Here is a 12,546-nt window from a genome sequence, read left to right as displayed (position 1 = left end):
TTCGGTTTATATTTGCTATACACTCCCAGATTTTTTTTATAAATTAAATAAGTTCATATAAAGCAACAAAGGGTTGCTGGGGGTGAGTGACTAAATGATGACAGATTTTTCTCTAGATTCTCTCTTACTTTTAGTAAATTGGAAATAGTATTATATTATTCTTATGCAGCATAAATTATTCTTAAGCACAGATGTAGACAAAGACATACGGTTCTGAGACCGAGACCAAGGCCATGTCTCAAGACCAAAACTTCAACTGAGCTGTAGGTATAAAGGAATGGTGCATTTTACTGCATCTGTGTCACAAAAGTTTTATCCATTACCGCAAAATGCATAATTAGATATAGTCTTGAATCATAAGTGAATGGGGATGTAGTGTCATCTCTAATAAAACTTTTTTTCCTTTAGGGGTTGAATTTAGGCTTTTATTTTCATAACGAAGCTGCTGTATGTAACAGTGACCTTTAGGAAAAAGGGCTGAAACATGAGACAGACAAAATTTGAGAAGACTCCTACACTGAGTGAGCACTTTTTATAATAAGAGATTCATAGAAATTGGTGTGAAAGGAAAGGGCGATACTTTTCACAGAGTTTGTTGAGTTAAATTGAGTTGTTTTCTATGAAATATGATTGTGAACTCTTGGACAGCCTTAAAGAAACACAATGTTGGTTGCAGCTAACTGGAATTGAAAGGTATGTGTAATTTCTGCACAGCCAGTGAAGTAGTCCCGCTTTAAAGTCATGCCATTGGTTGACCTTTTGTTGCAAAGTTCAAGACCAAGAGATCACTTTTTGGTTGGTTAGCATAGTCCTGTTAGACCCTGCTTGTAGACTTTACTTTAAAATATGAAATGTAGAGATTATAAGCCAAAACATGTTTACACACCCACAAATACACCACCATTCAAAAGTTTTTTTCTTTTTTTATCAAAGAAGTATGCAAGAGAAGAAGAAGTGAATATAAATTATTCCTGTGACCGCAAAGCTGTATTTTCGGCAGCCATTGCTCCAGTCTCCAATCAGGGTCACATGATCCTTCAGAAATCATTCTAATACGCTACGTTAAAGCACAACATTTTAACATTACAAATTAAAGCAGTGTTCTGTGGAAACTGATATACTTGAATAGAAGTCATCCTCCATACATCTCAACTTCCCATTTCAAACCAACAATAACAGGTGTTAATAAAAATACACACAAGTGCAATTTTTGTTTTAGTTTATTATGTATTGATTAAAATTATATGCTGACTCACACTGACATGTCTCCTTAATATCTGTGCATTTTCAGTAAAATGACCACACACAGATTTAATTAGTCTGTGTTTGTGCTTTAATAATGTCTGTGCATTTTTGTGCATGTTTTGTCTCTCTCTCTCTCTCTCTCTCTCTCTCTCTCTTTCTCTGTTTTGGATTACGCACAGCAGATGCCTGATGCTCACTGTAAACACAAGTAATCACAAGCAGCTGTGGGGTGGCAAAAGTGTGTGTCTGTGTGATGTTCTCTGTCTTGAGCACTCAATAATTTTGCTGCGTGTTCCTCTAACCAGACAAACTGTGGGAGTGTGTGATAGCACTATAGTTCAACACACTGCCTCTTAATACTTCCTTCTCCATTTCTGCCCCAAGCAGACCTTATATTCTGTAGTAAGAATTAATTTTGAGCTTAATTTATTTCTATTCTCAGCCACAGATCATGTCATCTCTTGCAGCCAAAGACTGAAAATCACATCCTCACGGGGTTCTTTCCATCTACGTATCAAAATATCTGCTCCTTCATTAACTTTCCCTGAACGAGGCCCCCAAACCTTTCAAGGGCCTCACCACATAACTCCTTATTCCATCTCTCTTTTTTATCCCTTTCTCTTTCCCACTGCGGTTGTTGTTGCTTGTTTTGTGATCTTTCCATAAGGGAAGTAACTTAACAGTAAGCACATGGAGGCATCATTAATTTCATCTAAAAGAGAAACGAGACTTCCGGTTTTCCATAATCCCCTCCCCCATTGCCTGCTGACGGGAATGTGGAAATCACTCCATGGTGTTTAACCACTACAAAGACCAGAGCTAAATTCACAGACTAAACACCTAGACCACAGCTGTTTACTGGCAACCGCACCTTTGTATGGGAAATAATGCTTGTCTATCGCTACTGTTTTATATACGGCTGTCAGGCTAGAACACGTTAAATGCCGTTAATGGGGAAATTGAGAAAACATAGTCTTATCGTAGGTTAAAAATTAATCAGAGATATTGTAGTGTGTGAGAAATCGAAATATACACTGGGATCAGTGCTATACAAATGCTTCTCACATGTATGTGTCACAGATAGAGTCTCTTCCTTTCATGGAACATGACTTCCTTTCATGGCACAAAAAACATTTATGACTTAGATTAAAGCAGCAATAAAGAGGAAAAGGTTTCCTCTGTAGAACTAGGAAAATCAGAAGCCTCATTTCTGTGTATAATATAATTTTAAAAAAGAGAAAAAGATAAAAGTTGTTTTTTATTTTTTTTAGCAAACATTGATATTGATATTTATACAAATGAGTGATGTGACATTCAGCCAAGTATGATGACTCATACTCAGAATTTGTGCTCTGCATTTAACCCATTCAAAGTGCACACACACAGAGCAGTGAACACACACACACTGTGAACACACACCCGGAGCAGTGGGAAGCCATTTACGCTGCGGCGCCCAGGGAGCAGTTGGGGGTTCGATGCCTTGCTCAAGGGCACCTAAGACGTGGTATTGCCGGCCTGAGATTCGAACACACAACCCTACGGTTAGGAGTCACACTCTCTAACCACTAGGCCACGACTTCCCCCCCAAATATTGATATTTCGGAAAAAGGAGAGGGTTTTCAGCAAACAGTAGTCTAATTTTACTGATATACCAAAATGCCTTGGCATTATTTGCCACTTTCCAAGACAGAATGAGTAACAAGGTTGCAAGTATATATTAGGATTGCAAATTTAGAATGGACTCAATTTAAGAGTTGTTTGAAAATTTTTCATACAAAAACTTGTGTCTCAGAGCTAAATTTTTTAAAATTAGGAATTCAGTCCACACAATAATTATAAAAAAATTAAAGAATATTAATAGAGTGTCACATGTATGATCTGTTTTTTAGTTTTCTGTGTCTCCGTTTTCATGCCTAATTAGTTTCCTTGGTTTTTGATAAATTAGCTCCACACCTGTTTCTGTTCATCTTGATTACACTCTCAGTATTTAAAGCCTGTGTCCTCTCTTGTACCTTTGTCCCCTATTGATGTTTCTTCATTTGGATTTGTGTTTGGTTGTGCCCATTCTCTCATGTGGATTATTAAAATAACCCCTTTGATTATACTTCTTCATTGTGCATTTAGTTTTGCACACCAGACCATGACAGAATAGCAGACCTTCAAATGTGAGGAACAATTAGCTGCGTTTTTCTTTTCTTTCCTTTTTGTTTTTCCCCTGTCCCGGAATGGATATCCCAGCCGTCCTTTGCCTGGAGCAACAGGACCGTTCTCTGGAGAACCATACCAGATACTTTTTAGATCTGGTGTCCCTTACAAACTTCCCAGACCACTTGCTCTGCATGTTCTACATCACAGGCCTGAGCGAGCGGTGTAAAGCACACCTGCCAGCGAACGGTCCCAAGGAAGATTTCACCGCTTTTGTGGAGTGGGTGCTGGAGATTAACTGATCACCCTTTACCGTCTGCCCTGCTGTGAAGGATATCTCCAGCCCCACTCCCGAACCAGAGACCAGCCAGCCGTCATCCCACTGCACAGAGCAAATGTCAGAGCCAATGGCAACCACAGAACCCGGGCCTGCCGTGATTAAAGAGCCAGCTCCATTTAAAGCGACAGAGCCAATCATCGCCCCGGAGCTAGGAATCGAGAGTGCGACTGACCAGGTGTGTGAGCCTGCAACACCTTGCGAAGTGGGAATACTGGTGGAGGTTGAGGGCTTGGAGAAAAGCCCCACCCACACTCCTGCGACTCAGGTGAGCTGCATCTGGTTTCTGGGAGTCATATGGAGGAACTAATGGACATTTTTCAAATGGAAATTCCCAGTTCTCCTTCTTCTCCGCTGGTTCCGCCCAGCTCATGTCCTCCTGTGTTCCCTCCCACCTCTTAAACCAGCCAGTTCCTCAGCTCCATCTCTGCTGGTGCGTGTCAGTCCCTCAGCTCACCTTCAGAAAGTGCCATCTGGGCTTTCTGATCCACCTCGGGACTTCCAGCTCCGCTTGGCGTGAGGATTTTCTGTCTCCACTTCCAGCCTTCGAGTCAGGGACTCCACCTCAGTCCTTTGAACCATCAGCTCCGCCTTTGCTCTTGGCAACCATGAAATTACAACAGATGTGAAGGGGGAGGAGAATTTATATGTGCGTCACGTTAAGTCGATAAAAGACTTCCGCATAGGATACACCTGTGTATCCTCGCTCATCGCTCCTCATGAAGCCTCCTCCCTCCTCGATCCTCGCCTCCTTGTGGTGCAATTAGAGTATTGAGATGTCCTTCAAGATGGCTGTGCTCGATCGGTTTCTGGGTCATAGGATGGAGGACGAAGGAGCGAGGAGACGAGGAGGGATATTGAGAAGCACCCTATGAGTCTAAGACGAAGGCTGCTTCTCAATTATTCTCAATGCTTCTCTTTTTTGTGCATCTTCGTTTCCTTTCCTCGCTTCCATTTACTCGCATCTTAGCTCCACCCCTTCAGGATGTGAGGGAAGGACGCAAGGAAAAGACATGAGGATGGAAGAATTGAATCAAGTGAAATGATATATCCTCACTCTCTTCACTTCAAAGCTTCATCAAGGGATCTCCCCTTATGTTGTTAAAGTTTGTTATTTAAGACATTCATAATAAATATTAATAAAGCAAGATGCCCTTTTTGAAATATACGACATGCATGATTTGTTTAAACTGCAAAGTTAAAATATAAATTATTACAACAGATTTAAAGGGGGAGGAGAATTTATAAGTGCAGCAGGTATTTTGATGAGAAAAACTTTCGCAAAGGATACACCTGTGTCCTTGCTCATGACTCCTCTGGAAGCCTCCTCACTCCTCGATCCTTGCCTCCTCGTGGGGCAATTAGAGAATTGAGATGTCCTTCAAGATGATTTAGCTTGATCGGTTTCCGGGTCATAGGATAGAGGACAGAGGAGCAATGAAACGAGGAGGGATATTGAGAAGCACCCCATGTTTTATATGACTAGTCCAGGCCAAGACCAAATGCTCCTGAAAATATTATCTTAGACTCTTGAGTTCAGTTTTGTCCAAACTCCAGTATACAACACTCACTCTTGATGTGGGACATGTCATAATAAATAATTTAAGGACACCTTTGATGTGTTTAAAACTTGCTGTTTTCATTTGATTTTATTTCAGATAATAGTTTATCTAACATATCTATTCTATCTCACTATATATATATATATATATATATATATATATATATATATATATATATATATATATATATATATATATATATATATATATATATATATATGTATATGTATGTATATATATATTTGTTTATTTATTTATTTATATTTGTCTCTAATGCTTTAAAAAAGTTCAGGAAACCAGAGTTTATCATATTCATGGACTGTGCCTAATCAAAGACGTAAAGACATTGTTTGAACTGATTCCTTATTTAGTCAAAACAATATCATGTCATAATCAGCGCGTAAAAATCTTCACATTGATTCTAGCAGCAGGCTACACTGTATATTTTTTTTGCTCTTTCTCATTTGAATCATTTCCAGGTGTTGTGTTATGTTTTGATGTTTTCCACACTATTTTATGCAACAGTTTTGTGCCCAAATTTGTACCAAGATCCCTGTTGTGTTTGGATCCATCCAGCCGAGTACTTGGCTCCTTCCCAACCCTGTCATTAGACTTCTTTTGTTTCCTTTCCTCAGCGTTCACTTGTTTTGTTTCTCCTCTTTTATGAAACGCTAAATATTTATACAATTTGCAACTTCCTGTCAAAATCATTTACACTCCCACAATAGCTCGGGCTCAAGCGCAAAATGGCAACTGCTGCGGGCGGATATTTAAAAATGGCGCATTTCCAGTTTCTTTTAGCCTTGGGCTCTTTTGTTTTAGGTAAATAAAGATTGAAAGCTCTTCATGAGTAATATCGGCCACCATGTGTTTCAGAAACAGGCCTCAGTGGTACTGCAGCATTAACAGATGCTAGCAGATCGCATTGTTATTCTTTTTGCAGCAGAAGCTGAGACATAGGCCCCTTGAGCTACGGCTGAAGAGTGACGGATGTTGATGCATTTGGCTGAGTTCCAGTCTCATTCAAAAGTGTCTTTTTGGATGGGGAGGGGGTTTAGTGTTTCCTTGCCACTTTGGCCCTTTCTCGAATTTGCTTAGAAGGCCAGAAATTGCTCCTATCAGCATTTTCTAGTGTAATATGGCAGTTTAAATTCCACTTGAAAAGGCGAATGTGCGGATGCCACTGTCATTTTAACTTTAAGAATATTAGTGATGCCTAGCGAAGAAGACGGAGCAGCTTGCATGTGTTTGGCATGTGCTTCTGCTTGGCTCAGATCCCTTTTCCATCCATACATCAATCTCCTCAGCACTCAATGACTTTCTTTGATCTCCCATTCACTTCCTTTCTGTCACATGATCACTGTGACTGATCTGCATGTCATCTGTTCCATGAAAATCAGGGCTTTTTTTATTCGCTCCTTTCCCTTTCTCTTAGTCTCTGACTAAAAATGTCATGACGAAAGGAAGGAGAACTTTCAATTGTAAGTGGCCCTTCAAGTCTCTGTGGCAGAGAGGTGACCTCTGACCCCTAGAGCTGCCTGGTATTTGGTTGAAAAGCAGAGGGAGATGGAAGGTCTTGAAAACTATCGCCTCCAAAGGGCTCATCATCTCCTGGCCTTCCTTCTCATCATCACTCCGCTACAGCTAAGAGTATCAAACCTAGTGAATCCATTACCACAAGGCCAACACAGTTCAGGAGCATCTCTTGGCGACTGATGAGAAATGAAAAAATCTTTGAGAGAAACTGTCGAAATGTCCTATCTCTCTCTTTCATCCTTCGCTTTCAAAGTAGTGGTGGTGTATGGGCGGCCATAGAGTGGCTGGCTGTAACCTTACGCCTTGACCTGTTCAGTTGTTAGAGGATCCATTTCCTTTTTTCTGCTGTTATTCCTCTCTGGGGAATATCCACTCACATTCCTATAAAGCATAACACTGTTAGAGTACTGCGAGGGATTGGATCAGCACACTAAAACAAGCAAAACACCAGTCACACAACAGCCATATGTACTGCAGTCTTGCTGTCACATAGCTTGTTGTGCTGCAAATAGAGTGTGTGGTTTAATTTATCATGGGGTTGTTATGTATGAAGACGTTTGCAGCAGTCTTAGAAGCAGCTAATTGCTTTGAGGTACAGACTCCAGCAGCTCTGGTTATATTCGTAGGCATGCTGTGCCATAATGGCACATCTTTAAAGAAAGCTCTAACAAAACTAAATTTCATAACGTGAAGCATCATAATTTGGAACTATTTACAAGATGTTTTCCCTTACAGTGAGATGAGTGTTTCTTAATATCCTCAGACTGTTGTTGCAGCATGTGTCATTTTAATGAGTTTGATTGTTTTTTTTTTGTTTGTTTTTTTATAGTGCAATAAAGCTTTTATATAGAAATATGTATTAGATTATGCAGTAGTTATGTGTGATTAATTAAAGTATAATTATTTTGTGTGTGTTCCAATGCTTTCCTGTACAGGTTTGGAACTTCCATTCATGATGATGCCACATCCCTTGATCCCTGTTAGTCTGCCTCCTGCCTCGGTCGCCATGGCGATGAACCAGATGAACCATCTCAGCACTATTGCCAATATGGCAGCTGCTGTTCAGGTCCAGAGTGCCCCGTCCAGAATGGTGACATCAGTAATAAAGGTACGAAGACACAAACTGTGCATACAGTTCTTAAGAAGATTTAAAGAGAAAGTTTACCCAACTACATTAATTAGCTGCATATTGTTCATTTATTTACTTAATATCAACATGTATTTTGGATGGATATACAGCGGGTACGAAAAGTATTCAGACCCCCTTAAATTTTTCACTCTTTGTTATATTGCAGCCATTTGCTAAAGTCATTTTTTTTTCCTCATTAATGTACACACAGCACACCATATTGACAGAAAAACACAGAATTGTTGACATTTAAACTAAGATTAATAAATGCTTTGGATATATTTTTCATTGTTAGTTTGTAAACTAATCTAGTTAACTAAAGTTAACAAATGGGAACTCATTATAAAGTGTTACCCAGATTTGTTCATGTTTTGAGTGAACTATTCTTCTATTTATTCTTCATGCAGTGTACTATTTAGAACAATGTTTACATTTCTCAACAGAGAAAGTTTTTCTGTAATAATTTAGAATGCATTATAGTTTTATTAAAACTTTGATAGATTATGTTGACTAATGTGTGTGTGTTCACTCTCAGGAGCGAGTTCCAGACAGCCCATCACCTGTACCCTCTTTAGATGATGGCCGCAGGTCAGGGAGCCACTTATCCTCCAGACAGAGCAGCAGTGTGTCCAGCTCTCCTGCCCACACAGAGATCTCTTCAGAACGGCCACGTACGTCTACTTGACTACATAAAAGTCTTGACTTTTGTTTTATGTCTCCCTGTCTTATTACAAAGTCTACGTTGCATGCAATTTCAATAGTTTAGTTGTCATCAGTGTCATGTCAGCTGTGATAATATGTATACTTTCACATTTTCATTTATCTCTGTATCCTCCCAATATGGCTTAAACCAAACTTACTATTTCAGCAGAGTTTGGTCCCTGAGCACTTAGCACTGTGCTCTCACGATAATGTGAAACTACACATATAACCTTACAAATGTGCTTTTAGAATTAAGAATAAGGTGATATCACAGAATCTACTAAAAGCAAAGCCATCAGAGCAGTTCATGTGCATTGCTTTAACCGGAACTAAAACTATGCAATTACAGATAATGCTCTCTACTTTTTTCAGTCTATTATCAGACACATTATAAATCTTACCCAAGATATCAGATATCAGATGCATGATATAATTTGGGAAGCAGTATGTGTTTTAAATCCTATTTTTTACAAAACTGAAGTTTAAATCTTGTAATCGTTTTTAGGCTTTTTGAGATTGCTTCTATATTATCTACCTGTATTTTGTTAAGAGATTTTAAAGCTCGTTCAGAACAAGATATCCTTTATGTTGGACATGAGTGAAACTTTTATTATTGAATCAAAAACATCCCAGACTACCATTCAAAGGTTTGGCATTGCTATGATTCTTTTGATGTTTTTGAAAGACGTTGTATGCAAGGCAGACTCTATTTATTTCATCACGAATAGTATTGAAAACAACTATACTATACTATTCAGAAATATGATTATAATTTAAAATAACTGTTATCTACAGTATTTGAATATAGTACCTGGGAATGTGTTGTATTCCTGGGATGCCAAGCTGAATTTTCAGCATCATAACTCCAGTCATCAGTGTCTCATGATCCTTCATAACTGATTTGATGCTCAAGAAACATTTCTTGTTATTAACAATGTTGAAAACTGCTTAATATTTTTGTGGAAATATGTAATAACATTATACATATATTTGCTCTCACTGTGGATCAAAGTAATGCAACCTTTCAAAATATAATATAAAAAAACTAACATTTGAATGCTATCTTCACAAATCATATACAGTAAATTCAAAACTGTATAGAACAAATTTTATAACAATTTTTATTTTATTATATATATACTATAATGGAACATTGGGCTTCACAGGTCAAGCTTTAGTATCTGTGTTCCTTGTTTGTAAAATCGGTTTATATTCCTTTCCTTTCTCTTTAGATTTACATCAGAATGGTCTTTCTCTTGGCCACGCCTTGTTAGGCCTGTCTCCATGTGCACCACCAGGACCAAAAGAAGGGGATCTGGCAACCCATGACACAGGCCATGAAACAAAGGGGGCTTCTACAGAAAAAGGTTAGATGTTATATCCTATTTCTAATATTCTTTTATTAAAATATGCCATGAGATGTCAGAGTTAACAAACATTATCTTTTGCTGTAATAAATCAAACCTTAATATGGCTTGTATAAGCTGTTTATTTAAAAAATAAAACTGATTCATGATTTACTGCTTTTACAGATAGTATGCATTAGAAAATAATTACTTGGGTACCTTCTGTCTGAGACTGGTGAACAACCCAGGTTATAACAGATTAAACCGTACGCAAGTGCTTATTTCAGAAGCAAAAACAAGTTCATTACATTACAGTACAACAAGGTCAAAAGGTTTAGCACTTTTACTGTTCTTCTGTTTTATAAAAACATGTTTAGTATTACATAACAGGAGAAAGATATCATGGAAAACACAAGCACTTTTCCCAAACAGATTTAAAATTGTTTCTAATATTTTTTTTCCTTCAGTTTAGCAGATCATTTATCAGAAGTGGTTTAGATTGACTGCAGGAAATAATTGCTGATTCCGCTGATGTGTCTCCTAATACTCAGTATATTTTATTTTCGGTCTTTATGTGTGTATTCTGAGAAATTAGTGAATAGTCTCGGTCACAGTTCTGTGAAAATTATTCATTGAGGTAGAAATGGCACAGTAGTGGGGCTAAATTAGTTAGCGATTTGCAGAGCGTGAAATAATGAGCAAGACCCCCCAACCAACTCCCTTACCCTGGCCCTCCTGGAGGGGTAATTTTCCTAATAACCTCCCAGAACCCTTGTTTGGTTTTTGCATGTGAAGGCTTTCATTAGGCTAATGAGGACTTTGCAAGGACGAGTAGTCAGCACAATTTCCTCATTGTGCCGTGGAGAGACCCGAAATCAGAAAGGGGGGCTTCTGTGTGACTGAGCAACAGCCTTTCAGGATTTTGTGAAATTGTGAAGATCAGACAGGTGCAAAAACCCTACATAAAACAAAGGATTTGAACCAATGAAACCACTACAAATAAGGTGGTGGTGATGATGATGATGACCAGGAAGGTTTATATACCATATCGTTCAAAAGTTTGAGGTTGGTCATTTATTTAGATAGTTATTTTTAACAAATTAATGCATTACTTTCATCAATAGTGACAGTAAAGACATTTGTATTGTAGCAAAAGGTTTCGATTTCAAATAAATGCTGTTCTGTTTATCAAAGAAAACTGAAAATCACTAAATCAGCATGGATCATGTGACACTGTAGACCGAAGTAATGGCTGCTGAAAATTCAGCTTTATCCCGATTCGGACGGTTATTGTTTCTCATAGGGACCAAAGCGATTTCCAACATTTACAGGGGTTAGTTTGTGATTTTATTGTTGTCTGAATTCACAATGCTGTTGTTTTTATCCCACCGCCCACGTAAAAATCCCCGGCCGAATTACGAATTAATTTTTTTTTGACAAACACCAAGGTCATGTGATAATTAAATTGCTGTCCAAAGCCACATCTCACAATAAGACATTGATTTAAAATTCAATGTTTAAATTAGTGGTGGGCCGTTATCGGCGTTAACGTGCTGCGTTAACGTGAGACTCTTATCGGGCGATAAAAAAAATATCGCCGTTAATCTATTCTCAAAGTTGGGTTGGGAGCTGGATCTATACTAAGCAAGCTATGATGACTTTCACCTTGATATTTTATATAACCGACTGGCTGAGGCCAGCCTAAAAAGATGCTCAGGACAGTTGACGTGCCACTGCTGCGAATCGTCACGAAAGCTTATCTTTTTCACGTGTTTTTAAGCCTTACCGCTTGTCGATTTAAACATTAAAACATCCAAAAACAAGACGCGGAAAAGCTGAACAGAGTAGCTGGTTACTCGCGCGCTGTGTTCGGTGCGCACGAGAGAGATCGAGAGCCGCGTATCACAGACAGCGACACTGAACCGAGCTCTCTTCTGCGAAGTTCTCCTCGAAGTCTCTCCTGCATCGGAATGAACAAATACAAATCGCAGTCTTAACAAACAAAAAGATGCGAAAGAGCCCAATTCAGTACTCGCGGTGTTCTGGTGTTCAGGGCTCACGCAGAGAAAGGCGTCTCAAAACACTTGAACATCGAATTTGCTTTTTTTCTGGTCTTGTGCCGACAAATACATACAAAATATGTAAAAAAATGGGATGTGTATTATATTGGATGCGTTCATCATCTCTTAAAGTTGCCGCGCCTAATTTAGCTACTGGCTGCTGTAATGTTAATCCAAGAAAATGAAAATGAAAATCACTCATTGCTCTTGACTGAATTACTTTGTAGTTTTAACAGTCAAACCAAAAATTATTCAGACACCAGATATAATTTTTGATATATATAGCAAAACTGTAATAATGTGAGAAATGTTGAAGGTGTCTGAATAAATGTAGGTTTGATTGTATATTTAATTTTTACATTGAAGACTATCCAGTGCTATTTTACATTTAATTATTTGGTTTCTGTACCTTGACACCTACAAACTTGATAAAAACTTAAACATTGTGTAAATAGCACAAAAAAAAAAACAAACATACAAATTA

General features: G+C 38.3%; 1 protein-coding gene across 2 annotated transcripts in view; it reads left to right on the top strand.

The window, feature by feature from the left end:
* Positions 1-12,546, top strand: part of LOC132142502 (dachshund homolog 1-like) — a 75,134-nt gene that overhangs the window by 38,576 nt on the left and 24,012 nt on the right. For both annotated transcript variants that reach the window (XM_059552417.1, XM_059552416.1), the window contains exons 4-6: positions 7,761-7,933; positions 8,490-8,625; positions 9,889-10,023. In XM_059552417.1, the coding sequence (XP_059408400.1) occupies positions 7,761-7,933; positions 8,490-8,625; positions 9,889-10,023 (444 nt within the window). The remainder of the gene's footprint in view (positions 1-7,760; positions 7,934-8,489; positions 8,626-9,888; positions 10,024-12,546) is intronic.

The sequence above is a fragment of the Carassius carassius genome, chromosome 6 (assembly GCF_963082965.1).
Source record: "Carassius carassius chromosome 6, fCarCar2.1, whole genome shotgun sequence".
Lineage (NCBI taxonomy): Eukaryota > Metazoa > Chordata > Actinopteri > Cypriniformes > Cyprinidae > Carassius > Carassius carassius.
The sequence above is the reverse complement of the archived record's forward strand: the minus strand, read 5'-3'. Positions and strand labels throughout refer to the sequence as shown.